The sequence below is a fragment of the Emydura macquarii genome, unplaced genomic scaffold, assembly GCF_026122565.2.
Source record: "Emydura macquarii macquarii isolate MOO-44397 ecotype Brisbane River unplaced genomic scaffold, CSIRO-AGI_Emac_v2 contig_212, whole genome shotgun sequence".
Lineage (NCBI taxonomy): Eukaryota > Metazoa > Chordata > Testudines > Chelidae > Emydura > Emydura macquarii.
The window spans coordinates 9,979,322-9,997,631 of record NW_027130349.1 but is presented as its reverse complement, the minus strand read 5'-3'; the positions used below and the strand labels follow the sequence as shown (position 1 = coordinate 9,997,631).

Here is an 18,310-nt window from a genome sequence, read left to right as displayed (position 1 = left end):
ATTTCCTTTCTAAAAGGAATACATAGAAGTCACAGAAGCTTTTTAGACATGTATATTTTTTCTCACTGATGTTTAAACTACTAAGGCTACGGCTACACGGACGGCGGCAAAGTCGCCCCAGTCAGATTGATTGCTCTGGATCGACTGAGTGATCAGTGCAGACCCGCTCAGTCGATCCAGAAATCGACTTACTAAGACCACCTTTGCAAGTGGTGTAGCGCTGCGTTGACAGGAATATGGTTCTTGTCGGCGCAGTGCATTGAAGACGGCACGCAGAAGAGGAGCCCAGACATCGAAGGGAGTTATGTAAGTTTTTTGCATAGCTTGTGTAACTCCTGTCGACTGCTGCCAAATCCCGGAGGTAAATGTAGACAGGGTCTAAGATAAATTACCCCAAATATCCCATTTTGGCCAATGCATTCCAGGAATTAACAATGAATTTCCATCTCAACCTGTCTAAACGTCTCGCTCTTATTTTGGCAGCAGCCTCAGCTGAAAGGCAAGTTAAAGAAGTGGAAGCACAAGCCAATCTTTTATTAGACAGGCTGAAACCTCTGAAAATGCTGGAAGAGAAGCTAAGCCGAAATCTGTCTGAAATTAAAGAGCTCATCAGTCAGGCCCGCAAACAGGCAGCATCTGTAAGGACATCATTCCTGCAATTTATAGTTTGATGTTCATTGGTTTTTCTTGTGCCTCTGCAACAACAACAACAAAAAAATATTGTAAAGACAATAAGCCTAATGCTCCATCTTTAACCCTTCCTGTTGTTCTTTGGTATAACAGAAGTTATTGGTGTTGAATATCATATATGCTGCAATATTGAGGCATTTGCTGTGAGTTAGGACTTTGAGCTATGATTTCCTTCCCTCTGCGGGTTTATCAGAGCAATGAGGCATTAAACTTTTGTGTTTTTTCCCCTGTTCCTTTTTCCATATTGCCTCTTATTTTTAAGGGAGTATCTCTTTATTATTTGGGGAAGAAGGACATCTCTAGGCTTCTTTGGGGGAGAGAGGGTTTGATGTGAGAGGCTGGAATGAATTTATCAGTGACGTAAAGGAGTATGGTAAGATTCCTTGAATGAACTATAATGCAAGCATCTATTCTGTCAATAAGATTGCCACACACATCTGACCAAATCCACATACTTAAACCCTTACATTTTTTGTAAGAAGCGATGCCCTTACAAAATAGCTACTTTTCAGATTAATACATTGGTCATTTTGAAATTTTGATCCACTTCAAAGTAACAAAAGCAAGTAAAGCTTATTATAGACTATATCATATTATAATCAGAACACAAAGAGGTTTTGAAACCAGTAACTTTTTTCCCCACTCATTTGATTTAAGCATGAGCATATCATTTTAGGGCAGAGGGAGATTGAGAATTAAAAGACAAATAATATCTGGGCTTTTGGTGCTTTCAGTAAAACCCAGCATACACATGAATGCTTCTTTTTCACAATCTACTGATCATGGAAAGTTAATGAGTCTGGTATAGAACAATGGAAGTAGTATTTCCTGATGTATCATAGACCACAGAGGTTTCTAAGGGAAAAAGGTGTAACTCTTACGAGCAAAATCTCCTTTCAGTTTTAAGGATTCATGTTGTTCCCCTGTAATCTTTATTTTTATAAGGCTTTTCTATCATTGCAACTGGTTTCTAGAGATAATACTGAATTAGGCATTGAAGATGAGCTACCGTATTCTCTTGCATCTCAATCGGATTGATTTTGCTTTTGTTAGAAATACTATCAATGAAATGCATCATGCAAACTTTTATATATATGAGTCAGCAGGACTACTAAAGTTACATCAATGAGTACAAGGGTTTGCAGCAATGAGTCCAATATTTGTAACAATGATAATGTGAGTCAGAAATCTGCCATATGAATGTATCTTTAATTAAATTTAACCTTTAAATTGATCCTAAATAGAATTTCCAAAGAATTACTTAATATTTTGCTAGTAATTTAAAATTCTGTAATTTGCTATTTCTTGTAGATGCCCTGACTATTTCATTTTTAGCTATTTTGTTTTTTAATCTCGTAAACCCCTAGATTTGTCCCCGCTGAGACCATTCATATTTTCTCAAGACTTTCAATCTTTTTTGTGATTAATATAATGTTTTCTCTGCTATATGGGCTTCAAGCTCAAGGTTTATTATTGGATGATGAATTTTTGGCTCTGAATCCTGTGATTAGACCAGTAGTTTATAAGGCAACTCTTTCTTCCCTATTCTATATAGTCTAAACCATTACTCTTTGTCAATTCATGTCCAGCTAGTCAATAGTTGTGTGTGTTTGTAGCTAATCCTACTGACGAATATTTAGGTCATATGAAGCTGTCTCAGCACATGGCTTGACTTTAGCTAGCCAAAGGCTAAATCTTATTGCACAGCTACGTGCTGTGTAAACAGAGTGTGCTATTTTTTTTTCCAGATTAAAGTTGCAATATCAGCAGACAGAGACTGTATTCGTGCCTACCAAGCCCAGATTTCTTCCACTAACTACAACACCTTAACATTAAATGTTAAAACAACCGAATCTGAAAACCTCCTCTTCTACCTGGGTAGCAGCAGCAATGTAAGTTCAGCCTTGTGTAGCATTCACTAAAGGTGTTGGTGTCTCTGAATATTTAATATATTTGACTTCCATCTCTCCATTCTTATTCATACCAAGAAGTCAGGCTAGGGAGTGGCTAGATGTATGTGGGAGAAGGAGGGAAATAATCCCTTGCCCCAGACCATGGCAGGGTTGAAGTAATCTCCACAGATCCTACTTGCCATCCACCCCACCTTGCAGGAAGGAGGATGAGAGCAGCAGATCCAGCAATCCTGTCTCTTGCTCTCTCCTACCCCATCCATGCCCTGATATCCTCCCCCTCCCCCCGAACTTCTGTGCAGCTAGTTCATGCTACCAGGGTAGTCACCAGCTCTTACACAGGAAGCAAGATTTAGTTCTGTTGGTCATATGCTGAGGTCTTTCCTCAGTTTATGGGATAATACTTATACAAGATAGAGGTTATCTTGTGTACATTATCTTGCATGGATTCCTCCTGCCACAAGGTGGGCTCATCATTTGTTGGGGTGCTTGAGTTGGGAACGGGCTGGGTTCCCCGGACAGCACAGTGGCAAGTTCCCCACCATTCCCGTAGGTACATGGTTTTATAATGCCACATGATCTCTGGCAGTGTTTCATGTTCCTGTTGTTTCTGCATTGACCTTTTCAGGTCATGCCAGGTGCTTGTGTGTAAGAGAGGAAGAGAAAGGGGAGAAGATGGAGGGAAAGTAGACACATACCACTGGGATGAGTTTGCTGGTTCTACTGCAAGTTTTTCCTGCATTGGCCATGGTTTGGCTCATAGTAAAGGTCCCTGAAGGTAGAATAAATAGGAGGATTTTTAGAAACAGATATGAGATTTTATAATCATGCAGCTGCAAAGAAATTTATGAAACACAATAAAATGGCATCCCCTATGTAATGCGCTAAAAGCAAGAATCACCATTTTCCAGAGTGACTTCATGGCAGTAGAGATGCGACGTGGTAAGGTGGCCTTCCTTTGGAATGTAGGCTCAGGATCAACAAGACTGGAATATCCTGATTTTCAAATTGACAACAACAAATGGCACAGAATACATGTAACCAGGTAATAGAGGTTTCATTCATTCATTGATTCATTTATTTATTATTATTATTAGTAGTAATTTGTATTACCATAGCACCTTGGAGTCCCAGCTGTAGACCAGGATACCATTAATGTGGGTAAGACAAATATTTTATTCTGTAAACTAGAGCAGCGGTTCTCAACCTTTTTTTACAGAGTACCACTTGGGTCAGGTAGAGTCGGGTCAAGTACCCCTTCACCTAACTGTACCTGGCCAGAGTGGGACTCAGTAAAATTGCGGGTTTGTGTGAGGGATCGATGCCCTCCGCCGAAACCCTGCCACCGTTTCGCATTTTTCGGCGGCAGAGAGGATGGTGCTTTCGGCGGCGGTGCGGTTTCTCAGCGGCGGAAAATGCGTTGGGGGGGGGGGGGGGGGGCTTTAATTCGGCGGCAAAAAGTGTTTTGACCGGAGGCGGGGGAAGAGATTCGGCGGCGGCACACTTTCCTGGCGGCGGCAGGGGGGGATTCGGCGGCAGTGGGGTTTTTCAGCGGCGCAGGGGGGGGATTTGGCGGCGGCGGGGTTTTTCGGCGGCAGCAGGGGGGGGATTCGGCGGCAGCGGGGTTTTGCGACGGCGGCGGGGGGGGGGGGGGGGTTCGGCGGCGGAATCGGCGGCACGTTTTCCATCGCGTACCACCGAGCCGTCTTCCCTGTACCACTGGTGGTACGCGTACCACCGGTTGAGAACTCCTGAACTAGAGTAAAAATGAAAGTTCTATTTCTGCTAGTAAATTCAAATACATTTTTACCTAATGTGGAAGTGTGGTTCAGTGCAGTGTAGAAGTGTTCTGGCTACTTAGTTACCCAGTTAAAGAAATGGTTCAGCAGTAAGCAGGGACCATGCACAGTAACTTCTGAAAGCATTTAATCCATTTGTATTTGTGATTGTCAGGTTTGGGAAAACTGGTACATTGAGCATAGAGGAAACGAGCTCTAATCAGAAGTCCTTAACTAAAACTGCAACTACTCCTGGGACTGCTACTGTACTGGATGTCAACAAATCAACACTAATATTTGTTGGAGGACTTGGAGGGCAAATCAAGGTGAAAATCTGAAAATGCTATACTGTAAAAGGTTTTTATCCCATTGGAAATACTTTTTCGATTTAGAAATAATCTCATCAGTTGGATACTCTCCTGAGATGACAGCCCAAGAAATGTCAAGCATGCTGTGCAAAAGGCAAGGGTGCAAAATGGTATCCAGAGCTAACATCTCATTATAAAAATCTCCAGGGAGCTGTGTTTAAAATGGTAATTCTGAAGTGCTGAGTATGAGTGCATAGGAGGGCAGAAGGTGTTAATTCATACCAAATAGTTTCCTTTCTCCTCAGTTTCTCCTCATTTCCTATCCTCCATGGCTTGTTATAATTTGTCATTGTTATCCCTGTAATTGAGTATAAATAGGTCAAGGACTTTCTTTTTTCTACTTCTTCCAAAACTCCTCCACACTGATGTAAAATCTAATGATTAGTAATAATGCTAAAACATTTGTGTTGTTACTTCTGTTATGATTTACCTCTAATGTGAATTAGAACCGAATGGAGAAGTTTGCTGGAGAAGTTCCAAAGTATTTAATATTAAATTTATTCATTTAATATGTTTCCTCTCTAATAGAAATCGCCTGCTGTTAAGGTCACTCATTTTAAAGGGTGCATGGGAGAGGCATCCTTGAATGGAAAATCTATTGGTCTTTGGAACTACATTGAAAGAGAGGGCACATGTAATGGATGCTTTGGAAGGTAGTGATTTGACCACAGTTTTTCTGAGAAGCATAGAGTGGGAATGTCTGTATATACACAACCTTTTATATATGTTTTTATGTTAGTTAAAAAGTGTGGTGAACACATGCAAATTGCAGTACTTCATTGATTATTAGCCGGGTTTGTAAAATTATGACTTCTCAGAGGGTGTCAAAGGTGCCTGCAGTTCATGGCATGGCTCTACAATTGATCACGTGGCTCTGCACCTTGCCACATATATTTCCACATGGGTTATGTGTGTTTGTCTGTTTAAACTAATGATTACCAACATACATTTATATTTTGGACTATTTGATTCGTCTAATCATTTCCAACAAGGCATATTTATTCCTCCCCAGTGGAAGAAAGAGGTCTTAAACATTATTGTAAAAGTCCACTCCCAAACTGTGACTATTATATTTATTACCACTCACACAGTTATTCCAGAAAGGGATTGTGGGACTGTGATGGAGTATTCAAACCCCACACTGGAGAACAAGGGGTTAAGGATCAGCTCTGGCCCAGGTGGCCCTGCCCTGCTACCTGCAAAGGCTGCACAAGCTGAAGGCAGAGTTTAAAAATGGAAGCAGAGCAGCTCAAGGGGAGCAGGCAGTGGAAGGGAACAGACCTCTTCTCTGACATCTGGAGAAGGACAGCTCAGGAGCTCTTGTTGCCTGAGACCTGGCAACACTGATAGCCTGCAAAGGAGAGACTGGTGACTGATTGCGAAGGGCAGAAACTTTATTTTTGGTTCTATTTTACCTTGTGGGGAGGAAGGGTAGGAAGTGATCCATGAGGGCAGCTGCTTAGCACCCAAGGCACAGAACTTTGCTACCAGCATTGAGCACTGGCTCAGAGTCTGGTGGAGACGGTGGGCTAGGGCTTCCCTACCAACTTCAAAAGACTAGACAACAATAGAGGAACCTTTATCTTGGCAGGGAATCCAGGAGGGGGAGACCGTGAATGCTCAAGAGTCCAAACCCCAAGTCCCTGAATTAAGGAGAAAGCCCTGAAGCCCAGGCAGGCACCAAAAGACTTCCCTGTTATCCAACTTTCTTTTGTATACCCTGAAAGGGATGGACTGGAATGTGTGACCCAGCCGGGGAGGGGGCTGAGTCACGAAGAAGAGACAGACCTCACAAGACAGAACTGTAACGAGATATGGGGAACGTTAAGGAGAGATCCCACCAGACCCTTGCCGCACCACTAGGTGGCACTAGTGGCAAGTGTACCCTTTCAGAGGACTGTTCTCTGCTTGCATTTCTAGTGGTTATACATTTTTGTATATTTAAAAGGGTTGAAATGAAACAGGTTTTGGCTCAAACAACTTTTTGTAGAATATCCCATTTAGAACCAGCAGAGGGTGTTGCATGATTATATATGTAAAAATATGTTTTGAAGAAGCATTGCAAGGAAAAAAAGCATAACAGAATAGTTGCTGTAAATGCAGTTATGCAAGGAATTTGGGAAAGGGTGCGGTATTCTGTAAGTTTGACAGGAACAGTGTATATATGGTAGCAATCAATTATTTCCTTTGGGAAATGTGATAGTTTTACTTTTATAAAGAGTGATAAAGACAGATTTTTCTATCTTGAGTAAATTATCCCCCAAAGCTAAATTAGATATTCAGAGATTCTATAAAAGTGGCCCGCGGCTGGAATCCTTTAATTATTCATGACATGCAAGATTCAAGTCTCCTTGTAGCGTCTGACTTCCAAATTATATTGCTAGTGGCTGCCCCAACTGATATCACTCTCCTAGGTTGGATATGAAATATTGTGTTTGGAAAAATGCAAATCTGTCCTGTGGTATTCAACATTTCAGCTATTTCTTTTTCATTTTTATAGCCCACAGGATGAAGACACTTCTTTCCATTTTGATGGCAGTGGCTATTCGGTTGTGGAGAGGGCCCTCCGCTCCACTGTGACTCAGATAATAATGTTTTTCAGCACCTTCTCACCTAATGGGCTCCTGCTGTATCTTGCTTCTAATGGCACTGTAAGAAAATTGTTCAGATTTTACACTCATCAAAATTGTATTTGGACACTAATCTTTTAAAGATTTGATTTCCCCCATCTTTCCGCTTCTCTGTCTTGGCATCAATTATCACCTTGAATTGTGACATGGATATCTTATATGATTTTGACCCCTGAGAGTCTCTTTGAAGCAATAGAATTAAAATATAAACATTCACCATGGAGTATTAGTCCACAATGATCATTCAAAAATGTTTTTTAAAAAGGACTGTAATCAGAGGAGCTATTATCATGTATTGTTGAAGCCTGCCTTCACAAATAGTGGGGTAACTAAAACCGATGGAGGGTCAGATCACCCTGCATACTGATGGCATAAAATCAAAGGAATCCAAATATGGGGATATCCTTCCAGAGTATTATTACCAGGGATCCTAGTTCTCCATGATAAACCCCCCCAAATTTCTCTGATTACAAAACCCACAAAAATCCATATTTTTCCGGGATTGAAATGAAACTGGTGGCTGGGGCTTGGGCTGTCTCCCTTGGACAGCAGTAGTAAAAACGAAAGATTCTCTGTAATGCTGCATTTTTTGTGACAAATGGATTTCTAGAATCTCTGGTTATTGCTATCTCAATATTAGTATCAGTAGTATTATTACTAAATTGGTATTAAAGAGATTAGATTTTCTGAACATAGGAAAAACAAAGGAATATCTGAGCACAGGATATTGTGGGTACATTAGGCACGTGTAGTTTTTAAATAAGGATACCCCAAGGCCTATAACGTGTTCATTATTACATACTTTTTTCTGTGTATCTTTTTTCTGCAGAGAGATTTCTTGTCTCTAGAGCTTGTTGATGGCAAAGTTAGATTAACTGTTGATCTTGGTTCAGGACCTCTTACACTTACAACTGAAAATCGTTACAATAATGGAACATGGTACAAAATCTCATTCAGTCGTAACAAGAAGCAAGGTAGGACACAGACTGAAAAGTTAAATGATTATGATTTTACAAATAAGTGTCTAAAATAGCCATTAGGAATGTCACCCAGGGTGACCAGATGTCCTGATTTTATAGGGACGGTCCTGATATTCAAGGCTTTGTCTTTTAAAGGCGCCTATTAATTCCCATCCCTGTCCCGATTTTTCGCATTTGCTCTCTGGCCACGCTCACCAGTTTTGTCTGGTTATTCCCAATGCTTCTTCATTCTCTGACAACCATTTTTGTGGTGTTTTCTTGTCGAAAGTAATGGCAGTGCCACTCTGTTGTGTGGCATCTGAGCACTCTGATGCATGAATGAAGCTTGGCTTTGATATTCCCTTTGTTTTTTTTAAATGTGTAATGTGTAGGAGGAATGGAAAACACATTTAAATAGTCTTTAAACACCAGAACGCAGTTATATTTTTCATTGTCAATTGTTTCCTACACAGCATCATTATAAGTGTACAAGAAGAGTCCTTAAGGGTTAATAGCAGGCCTTTTTCTCCCTCCCATCATTGGATGTACATCCCATTCCTGTCTTAATTGATATTCATTACTCTGTGCCTCGCAGTCCAGCTCTTTGGTGCAGGGACCACTGTTTTGTTCTGTGTTTGTGCAGCACTGAGCACAGTAGGATCCTAGTCCATGACTGGGGCTTCTAGGTGCCACTGCAATAATAATTACAAATATCAAGCTATAGCTTGGTTTGGCTAAATGTGCATTGGTGTTTGCGAAGAGAAACCAGTGGAGTCGGATTGCATACAAATTAACAAAGGTACTATCCAAGGTATCTCTCAGCATGGCCTTGGAATCAGGAAACTGTTGAAGTCAAAGAAGTAGTGAGAATATTACAGACAAATAAGAACTGCTCTAAGAATAAAACTCACATATTAGAATTTAATCCAAGCCATTGATATGTGGGTGATTCCAGTAGTACCATACGTGGCCAGAGCAATCAAGTGGAATCAAGAGAAGAAAAAAATTGACATCCAAACAAGAAAGCTCCTGGTGATGCACAGAGTAGTGAATATTAGTCAAGATGTGGATAGGATATACATCCAATGATGTGATGGAGGAAAAGGTCTGCTAACTGTGGAGGAAGCAATAGACAATGAAAAATGTTACATCAAAATATATGAGGAGTCAGACAGAGTAAAGATAATCTGATCACAATGGCTGAGCATTCATCCCAACCCAAGAAAGCAAAAAAGAAATGAGAAAGCAAATTGCCCAAGAAAGACTTGAAAGATTTATACAGAAATCAGTGCAAGGAGAATGGTGAAGAGAGATCAAACCCATTAGTGATCAAAGATAGAGAAACTCATGGCTTGTAGCAGGTGCGACAGGTATGGCAACTTTCTGAAATATCCTGGACAAATCTTACTGAATTAAGTTACCTTATTAAGTTTAAGTATTTTAGGAGGTCAGTGCATTAAAAATTTAAAGGTTTATGTGTTACTGTGGGATTGTTTGTAACTTGTCTGGGAGATATGACTAATGGGAAGTGGAAGTGTTATGTGCTTCAAAGGACTCTTTTAAACAAGGGTCTCAGACAGGAATGACTGTTAGTTGAGTAGGCTTCCTAGGAAATACTGGGAGGAGGGAAATGAAAATGCCCACATCTGGACAGGATCTTTTGAAGCTTCATCCTGGAGAGGGGATCGTTGTCTATGAATTATGTGTTCCAAGTATCAAAAGGCCCAAACGGCATAAAGGAGTAACTCACAGATTCATGAGGGTGTTTGTTCTGAGCTAACAGCTGATGAACTTGTGACCACAGAAAAACTTCTTGGTGAGTGTGAATGGGCTCCCACCGCCCTCCAGGAAAACCCTAGCTGGTTAGCCCTCTGGTCCACTGAGATACCTTCACCATATGTGCTTATTGTTTGTCTCCTTTGTAAGCTCCAGGTGCAATACAACCACATGGCATCAGTTATGAGGAGCTCCTTCCTGCTCCCTCGCTTAGCCTTTTAAACTTCCTGCTTTCCTTTTCGGGTTCCCCAGCTGGTGATCTAATCACCTCATTAACTCATCAGGCTACCAGAAGATATAAGTGCAGTGTTCCATCTTAACCACACCCAGTGCCCTGGGTATTCTAAATGATCAGGGCGCTGGCTTCCATAGAGCCCAGTTTCAAGCTGTTAACAACACCCTGTCACAGGCCTGGTTTACATTACAGAGTTAGGTGAACGTACGGCAGCTTATGTCAACCTTACTCTAAGTGTCTACACTAAAATGTAGCTCTCACCAATGTAACTCATCCACTACATTGACTTAACTCCACCTCTGTGAGAGGCGTAGTGCTTAAGTCAATGTAGTTAAGTCGACACAGTGTCCGTGTTGACACTGTGTTGCTTACATCGATTGCTGCTGCCTTTCAGAAACCGTACCACAGTGCCCTACACTGGCAGTTAAATCGGTGCAAGTGCTCTTGGTGAGCACACACATTGCCGCCACAAGGAGTGTAGTGTGGATGTGTAAAACCGATTCAATTATTGTAGTGGTTGTACATCAATGTAACTTAGGTCGACTTAAATTTGTAGAGTAGACTTGCCCACAGTTGGTTTTTAAGGACTATTCACTATCCAGAACCCATGGTAGGGGTGGGATAATCTCTGGTAAGCTTATTAGCCTGTGTGTGGTTCTTCTATTGTTTTAATGTGTTTTCTCTGTAATGCTTTCACGTTAGGAATACATCTGCTTGCTTAGAAAAAGCCAGGTGGTAACTTGATTGTGGTAATTAGGCTGTTTATTGTCTCTCAGGAGAAAAGTAAAGCAGGCCTGCTAGGGCAGTCTGACTTTCCTGGGGAATTCACAGGGTAGACAGGGAGCTGTGCAACCGGGAAAAACCTTGGTCAGGAGGAAAGAGAAACTGGTCTCCACCTGAGAGAGATGCTGGCTGAGGAGCCAGAAGCCTAAGAGTGGATGCCCTTGCTGGACCACAAGAGGGAAATACAGATGCAGTTTCCCTGAGCTGTGACAAAAGGATACCTCAAAAGAGAGACAGAGAAATTGTGATGGGGTGTCTGCTCCACACTGGCCAGGAAGGGGTTAATAGAGTGCTAGGGAGGCTGTGCGAACAGTAGCCAATAGCAGAGAGGCTGTGAGGAGCAGCTAATCAAGCCCCAGAAGGCCCATATAAGAAGAACTGCACAGCAGAGCAGGGTCAGTGGCTACCTGGAGCTTGAGCAGGGAAGACTGTCTCTAGCAGGCTGAGAGACCGGCTCAGATAGAGCTACTGCTAGCAGGGACCAGGCAAACAGGAGTAGCTCCTGGCTGGCTACTGAGACTGGGCAGCTGTAGGTCCTGAAGAAGGGTGAAGAAGGTGATAGGGCCATGGGGAAGTGGCTCAGGGAGGTATAACAGCGGGGAGAGGAATTTGAGGTGCGGCAAAAGGCTGCGATCCACAGGGTTCCCTGGGCAGGGATACGGAGTAGTGGGCGGGTCTGGGTCACCCACACCCACTTGCTACTGAGGAAATGGCAGGTCAGTTCGCTGCAGTTGCCACTGGGGAAGTAGTAGGTCAACTCACTACAGTTGCCAATGGGGAGGTGGCGGGAATAAGAGCTAAATACCCCCAGGGAGGGGGAAAATACAGATAGTGACACCGCTGGAGAGCCAAGCCATAAAGAGGACGCCCCGGTTCATGAGGCTGCAAGAGGGGCTGCAGGCAGACTGCGCAGACAGAGTGCCGGTGTGCAGACCACGGATGCGGGTGTTGGGCTCGAGCTAATTCCTAGAATGACCAGGATGAGGCACTGGACCAGCAGTGACTGATGCACTTTGTGACAGTGCCTCGTTATAAGTGCACACGAGGAGTTCTTAAGAGTTAATTAAGCTGGGAACAAAACTGACTGACATAACTGCTTCCCAAACTGCAGAATGTGTTCTGAACAGGACGAGACAGTGGCATATGGGCTAAGCGCCTGCAGGAGCTGGCTGGGAGGGAATATAAGACCAGCCATAGTGAGATCACCAAATATCTGCACTGGCGCCTCTGTCAGGCAAATGCAGATTTAAACGAACCAGATGGTATTATGACCACCAAACTTAAAGCGCGCTGGAGAATGAAGAGGCTGAGATTTTATAGGATCAGGCAATAGTCACAGACCAAACGGTGCAGGCACAAAGGCTGGACACAGTTGTTGTAGAAAAGACAAACAAGAACATGTTAATTGATATTGCCATACCAGCAGACAGAAACATTAAAAAAATGAAGAGCTGATGAAGTATGAAGAACACTGCCATGAAGTGAAATGATTATGGAAGAGTAGCACAAATATGATCTGAGTGATTATTGGAGTACTTGGAGCAATCCCTACGGGTACGAATGAGCAGCTCAAGAACACATTAGGAATGCAAGACATGTACTCTTAGGTACTGCAAGTATTTTAAGGAAAGCCAAGGAGAACATGTGCATTTGAGCACCTAAAATGCAGGAATTCTGTGGAGTGTTTAACAAAACTTCTGATTACCCAAACCTACAGAATTTATTCGTGGTCAGGATTTATTGGTGCCTCATGGGGATACATTTTAGACAGGAGCTTTCCCCTTTTTATGTTTAAAGATCTTTTATGTTGTGAAGGTGTGGGGCTCAGGCTCTCCTTCGAGTCCCCTCCAGACCCGGCTTCCTGTCGCTTACAATGTCTTTCCCCCAGTTTATAGCACATGAGGGGTTCACTGAGTAAAACAAACAGATACAAGAAAGGTCCTCTCATCTCTTTCCCTTATGACAGAGGGGAATCCGTATGAAAACAAAGAAAGGCAAAGGTGGCCTAGCAATCGGTCTTTTTGGATTTAGCCTATCAGCAGGTTTATTGCCTTTTAATGGGGTCTGTCTCCAGCCCCTCCTCTTGGGGCATACTGCTTTGTAGCTGGGCTGTGTGGTTTTGGGAGTGGTAAGTCCTGCCACTATCTCCCTCTCAGCTGGCCTGTCTCTGCTATCAGCAGTCTATGAGGCAGAGAAGCCCTCCTGTTCACTGCCCCCTTCCGGGGCGGGGCGGGGCGGGGCGGGGCAAGGTTCCCTTTTTAAGCTCCACCCACTCCAGGCAGAACAAGCATTGGTCAAGCACCTCCTTGGTGCTGGACAAGAGCATAAGAGCTTGTTAGACACCTCCCTGCCAGAGTGAGGGTGTGCCCCTTTACGAAAGGCTAGTTTTTTTAATCCCCATGATGGAATACTGAGGGATAATTATAATAAAGGTACTTTATTATACACAGACACTTTTCTTCGATTTCTCCAAAATCTATTTGTTTTTGGTAAAAGAACTGGCTCTCTTATCTAAAATCTTGAGTAAAATAGATTCAACTTTTGTAACAAAAAAAATGATTATCCATGTACTCATTTCACTTACAGAATTATTGTACATTTAATACAGAAATATTGCCAGGGTAGAAAATCATATCTTAATGTTCTTATCCACTGATCTTTACTTCCTTTCTTTGCAGGCGTTTTGGCCATCATGGATGCATATAATCTTAATTATAAAGAAACCAAGCAAGGAGAATCCCCTGGGGTTGCTTCAGACCTCAATCGCTCAGATAAGGACCCAATTTACATTGGTGGATTGCCAAGGTCAAGGGCCATGAGGTACAGTATTAGTTCTTCTTTCTATTTTTTCCCTTCTACTTACTTATTTGTAAGTATTGGGGAGGATCTTCAGCTTGTGTAAATTTTCTAGTTCCATTGAAGTCACTGGAGTTATGATAGTTTACCCCAGCTGAAGATCTGGCCATTATCTGTTCATTATATTGAGCCATTTTCATCTAAGTGCTGTACAAAGGGAGGTAAGTATCATTGTTGCCATTTTACAGGTGGGAAAACTGAGGCAGAGAGATGAAGTTACCTCCCCAAGGTCACAAGCAGACCAGTCCAAGTCCAGTACTCTTATCATCTAGGCCACATTACCTAAATAGAACCACTAAGTGCAGGGAACAACTGTCCATATATAAGATGTAGTCCATGCTGCTGTCTTTACACTTTACTGTTATTTAAATAACAATTGTCATTACTCCATTGCTATTTATAATATTCTTTATGGTTTTAAAAATGCCATATATAGAGAGATTAGTGAGGACCTTGTTTCTTTTTAAAATAGACAAATTCAGTCTGCCTTACTGAAGTGTAAATAAAATCAAATAAAACCATAGTATGAATGCATGTAAATTGTACATAGACATCAGGCTTTCCAACTAATATTAATGGAAAAAACTGTTCCTCAGTGTACATTTTAAAAAAATCTTAAAATGGAATTCTTGCAACTCCGTCTCAGAACTTGGACAAAAGGAAGACCAAATATAAAATAGCCCAATAGGAGCCATTTAAAAAAAGTTTGCAGAAGTCTCCAGATTACAATATATGCTTTCTCTATCACACACCCAGTGGGTCAGTTTTTCTAATGGCCTCAATTCAGCCTGAATAAAATGGCTCTAAAGTATATATCTGATTTTTACTGTAAATAAGATAGTTGGATATTTACATGGCATATCTGTGCCTGGATAATTAGTGCCCAAAGCTGAATTCCTAGGAAGGCACAATGAGCAAGTGCAAGTGCGTCCACATCTTAGATTGCTCTAACTTGCACCAGGGACCAATTTATTTCCCTGACAGCCCTAAAAAGAGGGAAGGGATGGGATAGGTGGCATGGAGCCACCTTTACCTCCTCCCTCTCTGAGCTGTGCTGTTGCAGCAAAAGATTTACTCCATAGCTTTGAACAATGAGTCATACTTTGGTTTTGCAATGTACTGCTGTATATTTGTGTGCTTCAGCTTTTAGTGCTGTCTCTGAATTTGGCAGTTCAGATAAGATTTAATGTATGTTGTATAGCTACATTTTGGCTCAGTTTTTCTCCCATTAAAAATGAGAAACTAACCCTGACTTCAATGAGCTGGATCAGCCCTTTAAATCAATCACTCCTTTTCCTGTTGAATAATGTAACTTTACATTTTCCCCAATAAATCCCAATTTAAATTATTAAACCAATGTTTTGTTTTTACCATGGAAACTATTTTTTCTTTCAGGAAAGGGCTTAACAGCAGAACATATGTGGGATGCATTAAGAACCTGGAAATATCCCGCTCTACCTTTGACTTGCTAAAAAACTCATATGGTGTGAGAAAAGGCTGCATACTGGAGGTAGGAAACTCTGGCACCTCTGTTGGGTTGTTATAATCTGATTATTTCTGTGTATTAAACAATGAATTCGTGTTTTGTGATGCAGTATAGTGATGAGTAGAAGTGTATTGGTTTGCTGATAAATTAGTCCACTATTGGTGTTATTCTCTCTCACTAGAAATTTCATAGGGTATAAAAGCCATTGATTATTTCTGTCCTTTTGCAAAACAGCCAATCCGTAGCGTTAGCATCTTGAATGATGGCTACATTGAGTTGCTACCTAAGTCCCTGTCTCCAGAATCAGAACTGATGGCAACTTTTGCTACTAAGAACAGTAGCGGCATCATCCTGGCTGGTCTCAGCAAAGGAGTGGAGAAGCGACGACGCAGACAAGCACATTTGGTGACTACTAACTGCTTTAAACTTTAAATACTTTTTCACAACTTTGCTTCTGATAACCTGTTTAGTTTAAGAATATAAAATGAATAGCGCTGCTAGAAAAAAAATCCATTGGGTAGTGAGTAGGAAGTTTTTTCCCAAGCAAATGACATCAGCTCTTTCAGAATGTAAAATTTCTCCACAAATTAAAAAAAAGTCAACTATGGTTGCAAATAAAGTCTTCCAAATATGAGCCAAAGGTAAACCAATGCAGTGTTGTGTTCCTAAATCTGCAGACAGGCAAACAGACGTATTGCTCATGGTTTTGCAGAGTTGCAGCAGAGTGAAAACTGACTAGGCATTGTTAATTTTGCTGCTGCCATGTGGACCAGTTGAAATTGAAAAGAATCAGGTCAGTTTCACCCTACTACTGCTTAGAAAAGCTAGGAACAGCAGCAGAAGCAGACAGTGGGGAGGCAGACCCAAATACAGAGACTAAGTAGGAAATAGAGTAGTGAAGACACCCCTGACATCTGCTCATTGTAGCAGCCAGGAGGTGGATAGGATAGCAGAGACCCATTTAACTTGCAACACTCGAGGATCTGGAATGAGAGAGAGAACAGATGGGGGTTATTGGATTCACATTTATTGAACACCTACTATATAGAGGCTGATACGAAAGATGGAGCTCCCAAGCAGAGTCCCAAGACAGTACCCCAGCACCCTCTCCTTTAGCATTATCTTGCGAGAATATAAAGGGATTGGGTTTTTACCTGGGCTTTTACCCTGGACAGGGGGATTCCCAGCTTTCATATCCCTTCAGTTAGAAGACTTAGTTCTCTAGCGGTCATCTGTTCTCGTTCACCGTCACAGTGTTGCAATGTTTGTCTTGCAAAACACTGGTGGGGCCAGTTGGTGTGTTTTAGTAATTTTTTTTAACTGTTTCCGTTGACATTTAAAAAAGTAAATTAAACAAATGAAATTATAAAGATTTTCTTTTGGTTGTGGAGTTCGTTAAAGTTTGTCTGGAACACTTATATTTGGGGGGGGGGGGGGGGAATTTGACTAGATCACCCTTTCAAGAATTATTTTTAGGGTATGAAACAAAACAGGGTTTCGGTAAAAAAATTAATCAAATGATTAAATCTCCACAGCCCTTCTTTTCCATCATGTTGATTGATGGTCATCTTGCAGTGCATATTAATGCTGGAGACAGAGCAAGTACTAGAAAAGTCATCCTCCAGCCCGCTAATGGAACATACAGCGATGGGCAAGAACATTCTGTCATCCTGATCCGGAATAAGAGGTACATGTGACTGTGAACAGTACCACTTGTTTAATTACTGCATGTCAGTATCAGTTCACCATGTTCCCTGAAGAACTGACTTAGCTAGTTCATTTTAGTGGAATAATCAGGGTTGTGTGTTAATGGAGAAGTCCTGATTTATATGGTAATTGCATACAGCCACTGATTAAGGTGTGTATGAAAGCTCCCTTGAAAGCTTTAGACACCCTGGGCCACCTGAGTGAAATATATTAAATATTGCTAGAAAAAGGAAACATTTAATTGGTTATTTATTTGTTTGATTAAGAAACATACAAGTCCAATTTACTCCCCTAATAGGGAGTATATAAACAGTATTGTTATAAAGTTACTCAACAAATCCATCCTACTATATATTAAAATATTCATCTAAGAACCTCTTTAGTTTTAAATGGTTTAGGTGGATTATCAAAATCACTGAATCTTTATTTCTTAGCTGATGGCGTTCCTGAAGTTTAAATTGTTGAATGATTTTCCACTTCACCCTTTCAGGATGATAACAGTACAAGTGGATGAAAGTAATCCTGCAGAAATGAGACTTGGCTTATCGGCAGAAACGAGCCCCATAAACATTTCCAATTTCTATGCTGGTGGGGTTCCGGCAGGAGAGGGCATACCAGGATTCAAGATGACAGGATCTTTTTACGGCTGTATTAGCAATCTGATCTTTAACATGCAGTAAGTCAGAGTGAATGGCAGAACTGTTCTGGAGAATGGAACTGAAGGACTGTATATATTAAATATAAACTGTTGCTTTTGACTATAAGATCTCAAGGGCATGAACCATCTTTTTTTTTTTTTGGTATGTGGGCATGCATGCTGCACTTCGTAAAAAATCGTAATATGCAAAAGAGATTAGTATTGAACTTCCATAATGAGTATTGCTGGCCACATCTTCAGCTATTCAGTCAGCCTCAATAGTGCCTTTAATGCCTACAGATACATTGCACAAAACGCATAGTTGAGTTCCCAGTTATCTGAATTGCATGCACAAATGAGAATTGCCCAGGAAAACTGTTGCATGAATATTATGTAGAATTAGAGGATACTTTTTTTTGATGATTTTCTCCCAGTGTTTAACCCTTTTGAAACATTTTTCGCTGATGTGCAAGTTTTCGCCCATTGACAAGTGGA

The 18,310-nt window shown here is 41.4% G+C and overlaps 1 protein-coding gene and 1 long non-coding RNA gene across 2 annotated transcripts in view; one reads left to right on the top strand and one right to left on the bottom strand.

The window, feature by feature from the left end:
* LAMA1 (laminin subunit alpha 1) overlaps window positions 1-18,310 on the top strand; it is a 136,752-nt gene that overhangs the window by 104,229 nt on the left and 14,213 nt on the right. Inside the window, exons 44-55 of the mRNA XM_067547593.1 lie at window positions 484-638; window positions 2,439-2,582; window positions 3,512-3,645; window positions 4,554-4,704; window positions 5,275-5,399; window positions 7,247-7,397; window positions 8,206-8,350; window positions 13,808-13,949; window positions 15,381-15,495; window positions 15,706-15,876; window positions 17,007-17,158; window positions 17,669-17,854. Coding sequence (XP_067403694.1) covers window positions 484-638; window positions 2,439-2,582; window positions 3,512-3,645; window positions 4,554-4,704; window positions 5,275-5,399; window positions 7,247-7,397; window positions 8,206-8,350; window positions 13,808-13,949; window positions 15,381-15,495; window positions 15,706-15,876; window positions 17,007-17,158; window positions 17,669-17,854 — 1,771 coding nt within the window. The remainder of the gene's footprint in view (window positions 1-483; window positions 639-2,438; window positions 2,583-3,511; window positions 3,646-4,553; window positions 4,705-5,274; window positions 5,400-7,246; window positions 7,398-8,205; window positions 8,351-13,807; window positions 13,950-15,380; window positions 15,496-15,705; window positions 15,877-17,006; window positions 17,159-17,668; window positions 17,855-18,310) is intronic.
* The window catches only part of LOC137152727 (uncharacterized), a 29,246-nt gene continuing 11,499 nt past the window's right edge, over window positions 564-18,310 (bottom strand). The window contains exons 2-3 of the long non-coding RNA XR_010919577.1: window positions 3,299-3,372; window positions 564-695 (exon numbers count right to left, since the gene is read on the bottom strand). This is a non-coding gene — a long non-coding RNA (uncharacterized lncRNA). The remainder of the gene's footprint in view (window positions 696-3,298; window positions 3,373-18,310) is intronic.